The sequence below is a fragment of the Carettochelys insculpta genome, chromosome 2, assembly GCF_033958435.1.
Source record: "Carettochelys insculpta isolate YL-2023 chromosome 2, ASM3395843v1, whole genome shotgun sequence".
NCBI lineage: Eukaryota > Metazoa > Chordata > Testudines > Carettochelyidae > Carettochelys > Carettochelys insculpta.
The window spans coordinates 126,014,796-126,028,367 of record NC_134138.1 but is presented as its reverse complement, the minus strand read 5'-3'; the positions used below and the strand labels follow the sequence as shown (position 1 = coordinate 126,028,367).

The 13,572-nt window shown below is 38.7% G+C and overlaps 1 protein-coding gene across 3 annotated transcripts in view; it reads right to left on the bottom strand.

Moving 5' to 3' along the window:
- The window catches only part of TXNDC5 (thioredoxin domain containing 5), a 130,096-nt gene that overhangs the window by 7,005 nt on the left and 109,519 nt on the right, over positions 1–13,572 (bottom strand). For all 3 annotated transcript variants that reach the window (XM_074987706.1, XM_074987705.1, XM_074987707.1), the window contains 4 exons: positions 13,387–13,483; positions 7,889–8,004; positions 4,476–4,562; positions 1,206–1,346 (listed from right to left, as the gene is read on the bottom strand). In XM_074987706.1, the coding sequence (XP_074843807.1) occupies positions 1,206–1,346; positions 4,476–4,562; positions 7,889–8,004; positions 13,387–13,483 (441 nt within the window). The remainder of the gene's footprint in view (positions 1–1,205; positions 1,347–4,475; positions 4,563–7,888; positions 8,005–13,386; positions 13,484–13,572) is intronic.

Below are 13,572 nucleotides of genomic sequence, written 5' to 3'. Positions count from 1 at the left end.
CTGCTATGAAAGGGGCTCTTTCGAAATATCCAGTGGAGCATCCATACATGCACACACGCACACAGTGTTCTTCATAAATTAAATCGGAAAAATGTTGCTCCCCTTTCAAAAGTGCTCTCCCACTCCCATTTCAGGAAGAACACCCTCTTTTGAAAGAAAATGTGTGTAGATGCTTTGCATGCCCTTTTCTTCAAAAGAGCAGTCCTCCTGGCTCCTGATTTTTTTTTCCATCCTTGGCCTGTTCTTTCAAAAAAGCGGGGGCTGCATGGACGCTCTCTTTCGAAAGAGCAGATCACAGTTTTGATCTTTTTTGCGTGTGGGCGCACTCTTTCGAAAGAAGATCTTTCAGAAGAGATCTTCCAGAAGAACTTCTTTTGAAAGATAGCTGTAGTGTAGCTGTAGCTTCAGCGATTATATTTGCACTAACAAAGATGAAAAATTCAGAAATTTGGTTTTTATTAAAAAAATTAAAAAATGTAAAATGAAGAAGTATGACGACAGAGTACTACTGAATTTTCATTACCATGTGCTTGGCAATCTATAATTCCCTGTAGCTCCAACACACAAATTAATGCAGTCATTTTAATCACAAATTTTACTGCCACAGTAACACATTCATATTTTCCTCTACACTTCCTGCTTTTCCTTTGCCTTGGGGAGATTTTCTCCCTTCCAGTCTAACTTTTCCTATAAATACAATATCTGTGGTTTTCAGGAGCTCACCTGTTCCTACTCTCTCCTTCCTATTTCAGATCAGAATCCCGTTTGTGACAATCCTCTCCACAACAACCAAATGTGATGTCACAAGGATTCTGACTATCTGACAATCACACAAGGTGCAATTCAGTAGATGGGGGAAAAAAAGTTCATTTTTAATCTACTGATAGATGTACATGCAACTATTTAAACAATTTACTGTGACAATATATAGGGGGATTTTTTCAAAGTTTTCCAATACATCAAATTAATAAAAGCATCAAAATTTATGGTTGTATGTTCCTCCACAACTGCTATACTAAAATACCTAATGTTAACTTTATTAAGAGTTTTGCATACACATTTTAAGCAAGATTTACAAAATTATTGCTTACTGGTTACTAAGTGATAATTTTCACCATCAAAAACTTCATACTAAATGATAGGAAGTGGCAGTAAAATTGCTGGAATAGAGACTTTTTGATATTTTACAACATGGTACCACTTACCTTATCATGAATGGGTTCTGCAGGTTGTTGTGGAACTTCAGATGACTTATCAACATCTGGGGTTTTCTTGACATTTTGTAGCTGAGAATCTACATATTCCCTTAATGAATCCAAATCCCTTTTTCCTTTATACTGCTCAGTCTGCAATTAATGAAACCATTTGTGAAAAACACAGTGTTTGTTTAGCAAGGTTTTCTGAAGTTTTGGACTTGATATAACAGAGTAAATATTAACAGAGCATGTAATACGCACATTCATAATAAACTGATCTGTGGTCTGTAGGCATGTGTACAAGATTGTTTATTCCAAGGATTCTGAATTTACCATGAAATCCTTCCCTTGTACTTTTGAACCTATACTTTTTAAAAAGAAAATCAACATTTTAAGAAGTGACTGGCTAGAGGAAAACCTAGAATCAGGAGCACTCAGCATCTTTACCCCGTATTTCTAAAAGAATTTAGCCCATGGATTTAGCTCTCGGGTCATAAAGATTATCTTCACTGTGTAAACAGGTTGTAAGAAAACATACAGCAACCCTATTTAGTCTCTGTGCTTCAGTTTGATCTTTTGGTTAAATCTAGTACTTCCTTCGACAAAGGTTTGGTTTTGAGATCTCAGATTCCAGTCAGTCCCAGAAGTCTTTCAGGTCAATTTCAGCCTCCTCAGATGTGAGCTAGGAGAGGTACCTCTTAAATTCGCAATATTTTTCCAGATACTGCATTCAATTTTCCTGCATCTTTTGAGAATGAAAATGCCTCTTCAATCATCTCCTACGCATTTGGGAGACATTCTGCAGGTCTTAGATGTTTGCCATTCATATTGTCGATGGCCACAAGTGTGGCCTCTTCTTTCTCTGTTACCCGCAGTGTAAAACCATGGAGATAAATAACATGAAAAGTCTGTACCTGTTCATTCTTATCCATTTGAAGCAGGGCAGCACTCTGCCCATTCTTCCTCTTCCTCCAACACTTCTCTAGAGACCTTACCTACCTCTTTCCAGTACTGATGGCATGATGCCAAATATCAATTATGAGGAGGAAGATGACAACAACAATGCTCAAGTGGCTAAAGCAGTTACCCCTTTATTGAACAGCATTATGACCTCCCCACTGAACAACTATAAAATTATCTTGGAGTTATGGCATCAAATGGTTGGAGTTTCTTCTGACTGGCATACCTTCCCAGAGGAATATCTTTCTGATTCTGAGGGGAATTCAGATGAGGGACTAAGCATGATGCTGATAAAGGCCAACTTGACCAGAGATGTGTAGATCAACACAGCAGTGGCTAAAATGGAGATTCATCTTTACCAAGCTTAAGAGCAGAATTTAGTTATTTTTCTTCTTAGACCCTGGTTTTGTAAACAGCTGAAAGGTCCAAGGGAATAAGAACAATTTTATTTTCACTAATGGAGAAGTTAAAAAAAAAAATAGACCCCTCGTCAGGAAAGCCTTCTCTGAAGTGAGCTTTGCAGTGTCTATTAACATGTGGTGGTCCTGAGAAGATACATTATTTGGGTACCACCAATAATTTCACTTGGGACAATATAAAGCATATTGAGAACAAGAAGAAGTCTTGTGGCACCTTATAGACTAACAGATATTTTGGAGCATAAAGCTTTTGTGGGCAAAGACCTGCTTCATCAGATGCATGCGTGGGAGGATGTGGTGTCAGAGGAGTATTTGAAGAATGGGGCCAGAAAAAGAGAGTGTCCCCAACTCCCTCACCACTTACGCATCTGATGAAGCGGGTCTTTGCCCACAAAAGTTTATGCTCCAAAATATCTGTTAGTCTATAAGGTGCCACAAGACTTCTTCTTGTTCTCAAAGCTACAGACTAACAGGGCTACCTCTCTGATATATAAAACATATCGGAAATTGTCTGGAAAGTCAGAATGTTCCTCATGCTTCAGAAGCCTTTACTCTGTTAGTCTCTGCAGTCAGCTTAAATCACCATTTCCAACTGTAGCTCTCCTTTCATGCTTTCAGAGCAGAAGTGAAGTGTCATAGGCTCTGATGACCACCTTGGTGGTTATGCTCCAGAACTATTCACATTCTTATCCCAAACTTTATACTTTAGTTGATTGTTGGCCAATTTGTACTTCAACACAGACCTTACTAATACTAGTTACTTGGGGAAAATATATACACAAATTTGACAGAGTAATAACTTTAGATATGACGACACCATTCAGAAAGTTATTGACATTGATCTGACCTTTTGGAACTCTTAGCTATGAAGACAGACTTAGGATATCATTTTTCTGTGTTTTTAGAGACTTACTGCAGTTGAGGCAATGTCTTCCTGAATAAACAGTTTAGATTTAATTCCACCACCTCTAAGCAGACTAGAGGTAATCATAGGACTGGAAAGGACTTCAGGAGGTCATCTAGTCCAGTCCCCTGCTTTACGCAGGATCAACCCCCACTAAGTCATCCCATCCAGGGCCTTATCAAGCAGGGACTTAAAAACCTCTTAATGACTTAATTTGTGAAGCTAACATGCTCAGTTCTATTCGTATGCAGAACTATTCTCACTAATTTGAATCTTGCTCCAATGCCTGAAAGCAGTTCTGTGATTCTTGTTTAATTAGCCCTTCCTTAGAGAGTTACTTCTTTTAAATCTCCCAAACGTGAAGACTAGCAGAGGCAATTCTCTTAGGAGAAAAATATTACTGAAAGTAAAGTTGATTCAGAGCTGTTCAAATATATTTGCTCTACAGATTTGCACTTCTCATTTCCCTAATCTCTTCAGAGTCCTTCTTGCAGTTCTTTCATTTGGGCAACTGGAGTCATAGGCTTCCTATAACCTCATTCCAAAAATTCAGATGTGCAAGATCAACAGGCACTGCTCTGATGACTCCAGGGCCATTACATACTGATAAATATGAATCTCAACTAACATCTGGGGTTGGTGATCTTGTCTTTTAAATTTATATTTCTAGACACTTTTACATGCAAGGATACAGCTGGAAGATGAAAATACACCGAGAGTTCTCTCACAGGTTGGTACGTTCTGAGATATCTATCCCTGGATTAAGAACAATCTATTGTTTTTGGTTATTTGCAGATCAGGACATATAACTATGTTCAAGTTTACTTTTGGCACAAACTAAGTAGTCACCACCCCATCCGTATCATCCATCCTACCATCCTCACAAAGAGGCTTTCAAATAAGTCAACTTCTTCTCAGATGCAAGAGCATTCTATAAGTCTGCTTATCTTCACAGGAAGAAAAGGTTTGATCTTGTTAATGTATTTGTACTCTCACCTTTTCACCATTTCTAAACCAGAGGAGGGTGGGATATCCACGAACTTGGTTTTCAGAGCAGACTTCATAATGCTGTGTACAGTCAACCTAAAGTTTAAAATATAGTTATAATCATTCACTCATATGGAGCAAAATCCTTGTGTTTGTCAAAAGCTAACTAGAATAATTTACAAGTCTTCTCCTGAAAGCCATTTAAGTGTGTTACAAATCCCTCTCAAGGAAACTAGAAGAAGAATAGAACAAAGTCTTCATGACTTAATATACTACTTAATTTTAAGTATTTGAAAAGAAACAGGGTACCCAATACTCATAAGAGATCGAACCCTAAAATTTCAGTTCAAGGATCTACTGGCTCTGCCTTTTTTTAATTTTTCTTTTTTAAATCATAAGAGTACTCAAATCAGAAATCAAAACTGCTAGTAACTGGACTTCAATACAAGGAAAATTCCAAGTGGGGAGCAACAAATTCAACAGGGATTCTACTTTTGACACTAACTAAACTGTAAGGCCAAAGAGTGCATCTATGCAGATCTGCGGCATGGCTATGGATGGCCCAGGTCAACTGACTTAGGCTTGTGGAGCTAACTATCACTATGCAGACAACTAGACTTGGGCTGGATACCCAAATTGGGGGCCCTTACCACTCACAGGTTCTCACCGCTCAGACTCAGCCCAACCCAAATATCTACATAGCATTTTTTTAAGCCCAAAGCAGGAGCCTAAGACAGCATAAGTCAGTTTTTTTCAAAACCTATATAGAGGTACCCTGATGTCCAAATCTGCTTCATAAGCAAATAATCTACATATCACATGCAAGATTTCAGCATTTGCTTCAGACACCACTTAGATTTTTCGAGTTTTAACATTAAAAACTTTGCCACTGATCACTGAAGCGTAGGCAACTAAGCAGTTTACACACAGCCTGGGCACAAAGTAACAAGTGCCTATTCATCTGGATTTTACAAAGGTCATGTTTCAAATAGTTTCTTGATACCCTGTTACACACAAAACTGGGCAGGTATTGAGACAAGACTTACTGTCTTTATCAGAAAAAAGAAATTCTAAATATGCAAGAGAGAACACTGGATTAAACCATGACTTTTCCAAACAATGGATTCATAACTATCCAGATGAAAACAGACTGGGTAATACTGGAGTAAGAACATACTTAAACCAAGCAATAACTACACCAGGTATCTCAAGCAACATTCCAGATACTCAGAAAGTAATCACTATAAGCAGCATTTAATACAGACAGTACAGACTGAGCCTCTCTATTGTGGCACTCTGGTCTGGAGTGATTTTAATTAGCTGGATGTTCACTTATGGGCATGGCCAAGATTCCCACAATCCCAAAAAGTTAATTTACAGCCACCAATCCTGGCTCTCAGTGTTCTGTGCAGTTCTTTACCCCTAAATGTCACTTAAGAGCAGTGGAAGTGTTGGCAATACTGCTAGCCCAGGAGCCTGCAACCTGTGGCTCCGGAGCCATATGTGGCTCTTTAAGGATTTTGTGGTTCCCAATCCTGTCACTGCAATGTAAAAAAATAAAAACCCTCCTGATTAGTTTTGATCAACAGTTTTCGTCAAGTAAACATGTATTGCATTACAAATCATTGTGTGCTCACTGTTCCTAAAACAGGGGGTTACAAAAAGTATGGTTTGATGTTATTTATCAAGGACTGTCTCGTATTTACGTGCATTGCTCCTCTTGAATTGCAAATTTTTTAGTGAATTTAAAAAAATGGCTCTTCTTGCTATTTTGATTGCCAGCCCCTACAGTAGACAGTACTGAACTCCCATGGTTTAGCAAATTCTCTGGTTCAGCATCAGTCAGGTCCCAAAATGTGCTGGTACTTTATTCTCAGCAATTTCAGTTGTGCTTCTGGATACTAAAACAATTACACTGCTAAAGAAACTCACTGGCCATGTCTACACTAGCCAAAAGTTAATCTTATGTGAAGACCTCTTGGAAAGTTTTTAATCTGGGTACACTTCTCCTATTGTGTAGATCATAGTGGCTATGTCTACACTAGCCCCAAACTTCGAAATGGCCATGCAAATGGCCATTTCTAAGTTTACTAATGAAGCGCTGAAATACATATTCAGCGCCTCATTAGCATGTGGGCAGCCACGGAACTTCAAAATTGACATGGCTCGCCACCACGCGGCTCATCCAGATGGGGCTCCTTTTCGAAAGGACCCTGGGTACTTTGAAGTCCCCTCATTCCTATCCACTCATAGGAATAAGGGGACTTCGAAGCAGCCAGAGTCCTTTCGAAAAGGAGCCGCATCTGGACAAGCCGCACCAATTTCGAAGTGCCACAGCTGCCTGCATGCTAAGGAGGCACTGAATATGTATTTCAGCACTTCATTAGTAAACTTCAAAATGGCCATTTGCATGGCCATTTCGAAGTTTGGGGCTAGTGTAGACATAGCCACTATGATCTACACAATAGGAGAAGTCTACCCAGATTAAAAACTTTCCAAGAGGTCTTCACATAAGATTAACTTATCACAGTGACCCTCCAAAGTGCTACTCAACTAGAAGAAGGAGACTGCTGTCATTAACAGTTTTACTTGCAAGTTAAAGTTAAAGCAGTCCTTAAATACCAAGTGAGTACCTCTGAAGTTGTAAGAGTTTTTAAAAAGTTAGCACCTATACATCTAGCACCATTAGATACCATTGAGGGATTCAAATTGTTAATCACCAGCATGACTTCGGCATGGGTCAGCAAATAAAGAAACTGCAGTTGCCAGACCACCTGCATACCTTTGCACAGAAGTCATTTCAGGAACAAATAATAAGGTCCCATAGCAAATACACCACAGAATCTGGATATCCCTAAGGGAAATAGTAAACCAGGACAAGATGTAAATTTAAGACAGAAGTCCCCCAGAAGCTTATAGGTTTTTCTGTTGGTTTGGGAGATGTGTGTGTGGGGGAAATGTGATTAAATTGCGTCTAAAATACCGAATCATATACAGTGTATTGGAAGAGTAGCTTTCAGTAGTAATTTTTACTATTGAAAATAAACCTTTACATTTATGAAACACTGGCAACAGACAATGGCAGCGCCATACAAAAAGCAAAAGTGTTTGTTCGTACCTCTTAAGCACAGCAATCTGAGTATAGACAAGTTTCTGGCATGCCCTTGTTTAAAATGAATAGTTCTCATCAATTCAGAGCTGGCCATCTGATCAGTATAAATAAAATCCTTGAGTGCATGTAAGAGAAATAGCTAGCTCAAAATTAAAATGGGATCTGTGAAAGTGAAATGATTTATCAAGTGACGTACAAAATAGAGTAAATGAAATTCAGCTTAGAGACTACAGGATGAGAAACATGCTACTTAACTAATCATTCATCCAAAGGAGGTACATTTTCAGTTTAAAAAGAGCTTTCAACTTACGTTGCCAATCTTGATAGCTTCAGAATGTTCAAGAGCTGAAGCCAGCTGTTCCCAGGTTGGAGCCAAGGCCTTGCAGTGGCCACACCAAGGGGCAAAGAATTTGATAAAGTGATTACCTTTAAAAAAAAAAAAAAGGCTCAATTCATATTTACTTGAAACAGTGGCTGTCAAAAAACATTTCTATTTACCACCAATTATAAACATATCTTAGCATGTCTCAAATTAAGTATGGTAATACTGAAGATACAACAGGAAAGCTAAAATACTGTGGTACAGTAAACACTTAATTTTTAAATGGCATCATTATGTAATATTTCACTTATATTTACAGTTACTTTGAAATGGTGCAGAGCAAAACACTGCTATGAATATTTTAGGAACTAATTTTTCAGCGTAATAGCCAAGCTCATGTCTTTCCTCCATCCATATATCTTCACAAAACTACCTCCACAGTTAGATGTTTATTAAAAGTATAATAATTTTAACCTAACCATTTGCTAAAACTACTTCTTCTGACAATTCACTTTGGTCAGCTACCCTGCTAAAGATCAGAAAACATCAGAAGGAAAAAGTAAATAGCATAATTTAAAGAGACAGTTCAAACACTGAAAACATTGCTAAATTAAGAAGTTACTGCAATTCAGTTGCTACAAACTGTCATATAATCCTTGTAGGCAGAGCTCCAAGGAAACAAAACTTACAGGATAAAGGAGTTCAGAACAGCAAAGCTTCTAAAAGAGAATATTAAAAGCACAATTGCCAACTAGCCTGATGCAAAGGGCATACAGAATGAATAAGAGGCCAACATGGCTGCATTAAGAGCTCTTTAATTATCTGAAAATTAAAAAGGAAATCAACAAGTCAAAAATGGTCAAAGTGCTGAGGAAGAGTACAGAACAATAGCATAAGCATGTAGGGACAAAATCAAGACGACTAAGGCACAAAATGAGTTGCACCATCAAAGGAGAAAGGATAGTAACAAATGGTACTTTAGGTATATCAAAAGCAAGAGATGAAATGTAGGCCCTCCTTCCCAAGAGAAGTGAGATAATTAATGACATCAAGACGACAGATATTAAATGCTAAAAAGGCTAATTGTGGTCACTCAGTGAAATTCATATGAACAAAATGGGGAAGGGACATAGTAAGGAAAGAGCACATTGGAATATTTAGATAAAGAACTGGAGAAGAGAAAAGTTATTTCCTGTCTTTAACAAAAAAGGAGAGAGAACGAGAACAAAGAGGACCTGAGGAATTATACACCAGACAGCCTATGACACCTGAAAAGATACTGGATCAATAATCAATTAGTAAACACCTAGAAGATATGAGGAATAGCTAGTGTGATAAGTAACAGCAAGCATGGATTTGTCAAGAATAACTCATTTAGGTACTTAGCCATCAACAACTAATGGGCTTTAGTTGTCCAATCTCTTCTGAAAATATTTAGGCTCCAAAATCAGTTAGGCATTGTTACAGAAAGGCAATACAGAAATACCTTTCCAAAACCTGTGCCTAAGTGCTTTAGGCTATGTCTCCACAAGCACTCACTATCGTATAGGTTATGTCGCTTAGGGCATGAAAAAGCCACCTCTCCTGAGCAACACAAGTACCACCTAACCCAAGCACTCATATATAGACAGCTGTCTGGTTGGTAGGTGACATTCTGCCAACACATTATTCTGCTCATGGGGCTGGAATAACAGCAGCTTAGAGAAGTTACATTAGAGAGCTTATAGTGGCATCGCTGCCTCTCCACTCTAAACATTAGTGTAGCCATAACTGATGAGTCAGTAGCATGAAGCACTAACATCATAAAGGCAACTCCATATATTAATGCAAAATAGAAAGCAACTAGTACAGGAAAAAAAAGAATATAAATTACTTTTAATGCAAGGACACAGAAAAAGTAGAGACACAGAAGAAATTAAAGTATGGAAACCTCTAATAATAAAGTCTCTCTCACTGTTTCTCCCATCCACTGTCCACAAAGACTTCTACTAAGAAAAGACCTTCATAATAAATGGAGCTACACTGTAGTCACTATCTATTGTAAGTCCACTCTAGTTTTAAATGTCTGAAAGAAAACGCAAGAGAGAGAGAAAGATTGATGGAGGGAAAAAAAAAAAAAAGATATCTTCATACAAATTTCTGTCTGGGATTGTTGGCTTTTTCATATTTTCACTATTACTTTACAGTCCAGTTTCTTAACCAGGAGCCATACAAACAAAGACCTAGAAAGTACGGAATCTAATGACTCAGTCCAGGGGCTCTCTTTTTTTTTTACATCTCCAATGAACCCGAGTTGGCAAGGGCAGCAAATGTGTCCCCACTTATAACAACAGTTTTCCCTATGAAAATATCACTGCTACACTGATCATCCTTTTGTAGTCCATCAGCCATAAATTACTATTTCACACCACTATGTGTTCTCTCCACAAAATGAAGAACACATGAAAACTTCAGTTTAAAAAGGAATGAGAAATCACACATTAAAAGCAGTGCAATTATTGTGAGGTGTATTTCAATCAACTTGAAAAATCTCAACTTGGGCTTTTGGTCCAGATAATTTAAAGTTTATTTAGTGTGTAGTTTCCAAGCTAAATCATTAGTTTTAGTTTATTAAGTTGAAGCTCTCATTTTGAATAGGTAGTAATGCAAAAAAGGTGCAGATTGAACAAATCTGAGTTACTATCTTCTTAAATTGCAAAAATGCATCCACCAAAAAAATTTATGGTGCATGCACAATGTCAGATATACAAAACTATAATGAAAGTTTACTTAGTTTGCAAAACAAAGCTCTTGAAAATTAGAAAATACCAAATTTAAGAGTTGCCCATGCAATCTTAATTCTGCCTCGTTTGTCTATCTTCTGCACTGAAAGACACACACAATTAAAAAACCCACCATTTAACCATGTAATTAAAAACTGTCTTATCTTGCTTATTTTCCAGATGGCAATCTTAAATCTGATATTTCCTTATTTTCAAGCATTGGATTTTACATTAAAAAACACTCCATAAAAATTATTCAGGTTATCATTTTTTAAGTTTTTAAATGGATTTAATCCAGAATCTTCAACACTGCATCACAGACTTCTAGCACTTGAACTATGGAAATAAGTCCATTACTTAGCAAATATGGGACAGTGGGGTGGAAACAAAGACTGGTCAGGCAAAGAGACCCAGACAGGAATAAGCAGCAGAAACTATGTATGAAATGGGATTGGTATAAGAAGCCTCATCTTGTCAAGTGAGGGGAGCGGGGCACAGACTGATTAAAGGAGATAGGGCAGAAATACTAAAGCTTGCCAGATATGGGCAGAAGACTTTGTGCCCACTAGAGAACCTTCTGCTCCAGAGCCAGGAACAGAACCCAAGATTCCTGAGTTTCAACAGTCCTTTGCAGTCAGCCAATATCTGTGGGAATCCAGAGGCAAAGTCTGTGTCTAATCCCCATTAAGTGCTGGGCCACATACAAGATGACAACCTCCTACCACTATCTGTTACTCTATTTGCTTAAAGGGTCGGCGCCTGAGTGAGGGATCTAAAGATTACAACTCTACCAACAAATCATGTGGGTGTCACTATCTCTCACATGATGGAATTTCTAGCCTTTTTTTCCAGTTACCTTTTTTTAAATCCTAGAAAATTATGAATACAAAAACTGTTGAGAATATATAGAGACAAATTAATGCTCATGAAGTATTTAGGTACTGCCATACAAAAACCTATAAGGAAAGAAATAATTGTATCTCCATAGATGGGTTTGCATAACATACAGTAAATGAAGGACAGGTCCACACACCAAACCATAAGCATAAAACAAAGGCAGAGATGTTCATTTATTGAGCCCTGCACATCTGATATACAAAATGAAACTGAGATCCTGTGGGGAAAAATGGTATGTATTTGTGTACTTCAAGACTCTCAGGCCGTTTCTACACAGTGCTAATACAGGGAGCGAAAGAGGCTAATGAGGCGTGGATGCAAATCCCCCATGCCTCATTAGCATAACGTCACGTGATTTGGAGTCCGGAAGACGGTTCTTCCGAACTCCAAAATGCCGTGTACAAGCACGGCCCCGGAGGGTACTTCAGGCCCTTTCTTCCCAAAAATGTTCAGGAAAAAAGGGCCTCCAGAAGAAGGACTTCCTTCCGGAAGCAACCCCCGCTGGCCGTGCTTCTACACAGCATTTTGGAGTCTGGAAGAATGGTCTTCTGGACTCCAAATCACGTGACATTATCCTAATGAGGTGTGGGGAATTTGCATCTTTCACTCCCTGTATTAACATGCCACTTCCAAAGGAAGTGGCCTGTGCAGAAATGGCCTCATAGTGCATATTCACCAGAGGATGAATTTAAGATTGCTTGTGCAATATTAATACTAATAGTTCCCTAACTTTTGAGTGTTTATTTCAAAACCATAGGGGAGAGGAGGGGAATCCCCAGCCCATGGTCTGGATCCAGACCCAGCATCCTACCTATGGCAGGGTGGGAAGCCTTGAGCCTCACAGGCTGGATCAGGCAAGTGTGCGGTGGATGGCGCTCCTCCTCCCCTTCCCCAGGCTGAGAGAATGGCAGCCTAATGCTGCCTGCAGAGAGGATTCCTTCAGACTGCTCCTGCAAATTTCCTCCCTCCCAGCCCCCACACCTGCTGACCAGCATTCCCCTCCTACTCACTGAACCCTGAACACTCCCCACATTTTTGGTTCCACCCCAGGCCTCCCTGAAGAATTAGTCTAGCCTGGGGTATGTCCTGAACCTCAGTACCCCTTTCTCCACCCTCCTTCCAATGATGCTGGAGAGGTGGCCTCAGTCAGGAGCCACATTAGTGAGGGATTTTATTTGTTTTTTTTTTGCTTCTCACTTTTACGTGGGCCAGTGGCTCCCAACCCAAAAATGTTTCCCCACCCCTGCCCTCATGTCTAATGTATTTATTGCATGCAATATATAATAAAACTGATGGGTTTTTTAAGTTATATCTTCCCCTTGTTACAGTTTTTTGGACAAAAAGAAAGGCACAGTAAAAGCTTTGTTATCCAGCACTTTAATATCAGGAAAACTTGGTTAACTAGCATCTGCCATAGACGGCAATACAACTTCCCCTTCAGTTAACCAGAAATACTCTGATAGGTATCCAGCATCATCTTCCAGTGTTTGTGGAAGTTGTGCTTTCTTGATGGCCCTGAGGCAGTAGAGGAGCAGTAAAATTACAGTACTGCATGCAGTAACAGTGTTAAAAGGTGTAGTGTTAAGTAAGTTTATTTCATTTCTTAAACATTTTTTGAGTTTGATAAAGAAGCTTGTGTAAGTGGCACAATTGATTAAACTGGCAACACCCATTCCCCATGCATGCCAATAACAAAGCTACTTTTAAAGGCTAATCCATTTCCCTGATATGTCGCAAAAGGTCATGCAAATACTGCAGGCTTCACACTAATGAGATCTAAACATTTGTACCACAAAAAAAACACAAAAAACAAACAATTAAAATTACCTTCTGCAATATGCATCTTGAAATTGGCTGCTGAGAGATCATACATTCCCTGTTTAAGTTCAGGAAGACTTGGTGGTTGAAGATCAGATTCTTGCTCCTGTTAAAAAGAACAAGTAATTAGCATTTCTGTCTTATACAACCATTGTACACTAAATCGAGTGTAACAGCAACAAAGGGTCCTGTGGC